This window comes from Cariama cristata, unplaced genomic scaffold, assembly GCF_000690535.1.
Source record: "Cariama cristata isolate BGI_N322 unplaced genomic scaffold, ASM69053v1 scaffold45767, whole genome shotgun sequence".
NCBI classification, from domain to species: Eukaryota; Metazoa; Chordata; class Aves; order Cariamiformes; family Cariamidae; genus Cariama; species Cariama cristata.
In genome coordinates, this window is record NW_009625818.1 from 4,219 (window position 1) to 9,301 (window position 5,083).

Here is a 5,083-nt window from a genome sequence, read left to right on the forward strand (position 1 = left end):
AATGACATACTAACCTAATTGAGCAAAGCATTGTGCTGTGCATTAGAGTCCCTGCTAATTTTTCTGTTGGATTGGAGTGTTAGACTGTGATAACCATGCATACTCTAGAGATACCTGAGTCAATAAGGTCATTTGCCAAGGGCATTTCTAGGTCTGGGGGTGGTTTTGTTTCAGGAAGGCTCCACAGTATTTTGACCTTTTCATGAAAAATGTTATATTGTGGCCAGTTCATTTACTTTGTGGTGCTTTCACTTTTCAATGATGTAAGGAACCTACAAAGCATATTAATATGGGTGACAGTTTTGCAGCAAAAAGGCTTATCCTGTCACAAGGTTTTTAAGTATGGTACTGCTTGGAAGGTGGATGCGAATGCTTGCTGTGTGTGATGTGGCTCAGGCTGGTGATTGTAGCCAGACAAAATAGTAAGATAGTCCTATTATTTCCAAAATTAATTGAAGAAAAGCTTGTTGGTATAACCTGTTGCTGGGTGGAAAATTTACTTTGTTGATCCACCTTGCAGTGAGTGTTGTGTTCCCAGGCATTTCTGGCCATGAGTTCCTTCTGTGTTGTCACCAGAAGTGTCCAGCAGGATCTCCAAAGCTATTTTGCAGGTGCAACAACTTTCTGAAAGAAGAATTGATGGAAGGATTGAAACTGTACTCCTAACTGCTTTAGTTTTGCTGGGAAATGAGCATATTCTTTTGCATACCTGTCATACTTCAGTCATACTTTCAACTTTGCAGAAAAGGAACAACTGCTTTCCAGGTGAAGAGTTGAATCTATGGGACTTGCTCCCTTTCCCACCCACTCAGTTCCCTGCAACACTAGAAAAGTAATTACGGTATTGTTAAGGTTTAACCATTTCATTGTATTAATTTATGTGTGTGCTTGTACTTAAGAACTTCTTAGCCTTGTAGGTCACAGGTGGCGCATTTTACTGTATAAAACAGAGTGGTCAGTACTTATTAATGGGGTTGGACTTTCTTTCCTGTTAGGTTTGGTATTCACCCTGTGGCTGGCCGTATGCCTGGTCAGCTGAATGTACTTCTAGCAGAGGCTGGTGTTCCCTATGATATCGTACTGGAAATGGATGAGATCAACGAAGACTTCCCAGGTTAGCATGTGAGCTATAAGTTTCCAGTAGATTGGTTTTGATCTTGTCAATTTTTATTTGATTCTGTTTTTACATCGCACGAGGATTTTAAAAATAGAAAATCTCAGTCGAGCCATTCAGTTTCTCTTTGTACCTGTTGTGATACCACTGTAGAAGAGTAGAGGCCTTTCTCTTGCAATCTGAGCGCTCTCCCAGCTGATGGCAAGTAAGCACAAAGGAATACAAGAAGTAGCCTCACTCAGAAGCAGAAAACTGAGAAGTAGAGAATACAGATGGGTAAAGCAAAGGGAAATACTGAATGCAGGACTACAGGAAGGAGTAGATATTGAAGGGAGGTTAAATAGGTCTGTGAAACTTGTTTCTGCCAGAACCAAGAGAACAGGTTTGTGGGGTTTTATTAATTGCTTGTAGCTGTGAAATGAATGACAAATGCTCTGCCTTTTTTATCTCTGTTACTGCTCCATACAAGATAACTACTGTTACTTCTTTAGGTGAGATGTTGTGGATGACTTGATTCTGTCATGTCTTGCAAACTAGTATAGCATTGTACAAACAACTTCTTGCTTTCTTACTTCTTTATTTAAAAATCAAAAAGTTGCTAGTAGAAGGCTTTTTGAAAGAATATCAAGGGAAAAGACAGGCTCAAAGAAATTTGGAAGTGATGATAATATGCGTGTATGAAACCACATTTGAATATCAAAAGATTAAACTTTAGTGTGGCAGAATGGTCTAAAACAGAATCACACAGAATCAATTTGGTTGGAAGAGACGTCTGCAATCATTTGAGTCCGACCTTTGCCCTAACACCACCGTGTCAGCTAGTTCATGGCACTAAGTGCCACGTCCAGTCTTTTCTTACACACCTCCAAGAATGGTGACTCCATCACCTCCCTGGGCAGCCCATCCCAATGCCTAACAACCCTTTCTGTGAAGAAATGCCTCTGAATTTCTAGTCTGAATTTCCCCTGGTGCAGTTTCAGACTATGCCCTCTTGTCCCGTCACTAGTTGCCTGGGAGAAGAGGCCGACCCCAACTTTGCTACAGCCTGCTTTCAGGCAGTTGTAGAGAGCGATAAGGTCTCCCCTCAGCCTCCTTTTCTCCAGGCTAAACAACCCCAGCTTCCTCAGCCGCTCCCCATCAGACTTACCCTCCAGACCCTTCACCACCTTCGTTGCCCTTCTCTGGACACGTTCCAGCACCTCAATGCCTGTCTTGAAGTACGACATCCAGAACTGGACACAGTACTTGAGGTGTGGCCTCACCAGTGCTGAGTACAGAGGGACGATCACTTCCGTGGTCCTGCCGGCCACGTTATTCCTGATACAAGCCAGGATGCCATTGGTCTTTTTGGCCACCTGAACACGCTGCTGGCTCTCTTCAGCTGGCTGACAACCAGCACCCCCAGGTCTTTTTCCGCATGACCACATTCTAACCACTCTTGCCCCAGCCTGTAACACTGCATGGGGTTGTTGTGGCTGAAGTGCAGGACCTGGCACTTATTCTTGTTGAACCTCATGCTGTTTGTTTCAGCCCATTGATCCAGTCTATGCAGATCCCTCTGCAGAGCATTCCTACCCTCCCTTGGAATGGGGTTTTGGATACTTGTGGTTTGCTGGAGGTAGTAGGTAGCGTACTTGGACTGTCATATATAATTTGCCTCATAAGTTTGTAAAATATTTGTGAATTAAGTCCCCATAAATGTTTGTAGAGTGCTAACCAGAAGAGGTTCTTCTGCCTCTAAAGATCAGATTTAGCACAAAAATATATGTCAGTGTTCAGATTTCAGTTAATTTTTCATCAGTTTTCTCTTCTCTTCTTGCTGCAGAAACTGACTTGGTCCTTGTAATTGGCGCAAATGATACAGTTAATTCAGCAGCTCAGGAAGATCCGAACTCTATCATAGCTGGAATGCCAGTTCTTGAGGTCTGGAAGTCCAAACAGGTGAGATTAACAGAGTTGCGTTAGCACCTACCTTAGGTAGCATGCTTTTAAAAATGTGGTTTGTAGGAGAAGGTAACAAGATTGTTCTGCTCTTTTGGTTTCCATGATAAGCTTTTCTGCAAGTTGTCCAGCAAAACAGTCAATACTTTGCCGTTGTGATGCATTTTTAGTGATTTTATAATCATCAGCCTGTACTTTAGTGAGAGTAATGATGATTGCTGTAGAAAATACCAATGAAAGTGCTTCTACTAAAAAATGTGATTAGAATAAATGATATTCTGCTCACATCTGCAGCCCTGAAGCATTTCTGTACAAATATCTGCTTTTTTAAATTGATGGGAAATTTGATTGACAGCTTTAATATTGAGGTGGGAATACAAAAATGAGTAATAAGCTTCAGCAAAAAAATCAAACAATGAGTGGCTGGGTTGAGTAGAGAGTTTAGTGTGTCCAGATTGAACTGACAGTTTACTTACCCTCACAAGTTTTGCTCTTTGAAGGCAACATCATCTGATCTAAAGTACATATACTTGAGTTTGCTTGATGTGAAATCTTTGATCTCTTGTTCTGAACCCAGTCGTAACCTCAGTTGTTCTGTGGGTAGCCATTCAAGTGTTCAGTCATAGGCACATAGGTTTATCAGTGTTTTGCAGTTTGAGAAATAAACATGTACATGGTTAAAGTTGGTAAAGCTTCACAGTTTCTCTACTGTAGGTGCCGTAGTTAACTAATTTGACATTTAATAGCTAAAACTGGCTGAAATTTATTTTAGGGTTTGTTTTTGTTTGTTTGTTTTTTAAAATCCCATACATGAAGTAATACGGACTAATAGTTTCGAGAAGTACCAGGAAGCGTTGGACCAAGTATTGATGTGAACGCTTATCTGAATTGTGTTGCTGTCAGGGAATTGGGTTCTTAAAATAGTTCAAAAATAAAAAAGCCTCAAAATTCTATGTTATAATCATCAGTGCCCATCTTGATTTGACTTTATTACATGGAATAAAGCAAAAGCATATGCATGTGTAGTGTCCGCAGTCTCTTCATCTGACATGTAATACTGTGTTTAACATAAGGTGTTTCTGAAACTGGGTAGATATCAATTTGTCTGCTATATTAAAAATTTAAATACAGTTTTGTAGCAGTGAGCACCTTATTTTGGCCAGGAATATCTCTTCCTCTACCTTCCTTTGTGGAGGTTGGTTTTGTGTTGTCTTTGAGGGGGGATGGCTGTTGGTTTTTGCCGTTTCCAAACATGAACTCTTTATATACAGGTCATTGTAATGAAGAGATCTTTGGGAGTCGGTTATGCAGCAGTGGACAATCCAATCTTCTACAAACCCAATACTGCCATGTTGTTGGGAGATGCTAAGAAGACTTGTGATGCCCTGCAGGCTAAAGTCAGAGAATCATATCAAAACTAAATAGTGATTTATATTCCACTCATGATTTCAACTACAGTTTTGTCAGAGAGGTGACATGGAAAATGAGAGTTAGATGAATCTCTTGCTGTCATAATGCAGCCGGCATTTGGAGAAGAGTGCATTGACTCCTAGGAGATCTAGTTCAATCAGGGAATGTAGACTTTTATGAAAGGATGGGCACATTAGCCCTTCAAACTAAGTCTCCCATGAGGCAATGCATTAAAGAATGAAAATGTGCTTTTAAAGGTTAACATTGAGCTGTTAGAAGCAGAAACTAATAACTCGTGGTCATCGTTAAGTAGTTATTGGCTTCCTCCTCCTTACTGTCTGTACTTCTGTCCTGGAAATTCACTAAAAAATACTGTGCCAAAATTGTATTCTGTCTTATCGTCAAAGCTGTTCTTTGGCCAATATGGACAAAACAACTATTTATTTCATCAAAACTTAAAGCAAAATTACAAACAGATGCAAGCAGATGCTTACATGATTTGAGGTTCTAAACATAATATTCTGTTTCTTTTGTGGATGCTGTGAATCAGGAACATTTTAGGAAAGTTACTTCTGTTTAAAACGGAGTTCCATTTTTTTTGTTGTGCCCTCTTACATT

The 5,083-nt window shown here is 40.3% G+C and overlaps 1 protein-coding gene across 1 annotated transcript; it reads left to right on the forward strand.

The window, feature by feature from the left end:
* The first annotated feature begins 996 nt into the window (after positions 1-996).
* On the forward strand, positions 997-4,842 carry LOC104164417 (NAD(P) transhydrogenase, mitochondrial-like). Its single transcript, XM_009703739.1, has 3 exons — positions 997-1,114; positions 2,940-3,055; positions 4,327-4,842. Exons 1-3 carry the CDS (start codon positions 1,024-1,026, stop codon positions 4,474-4,476), a joined length of 357 nt encoding a protein of 118 aa, XP_009702041.1. The 5' UTR covers positions 997-1,023; the 3' UTR covers positions 4,477-4,842.
* The last annotated feature ends 241 nt before the right edge of the window (positions 4,843-5,083 follow it).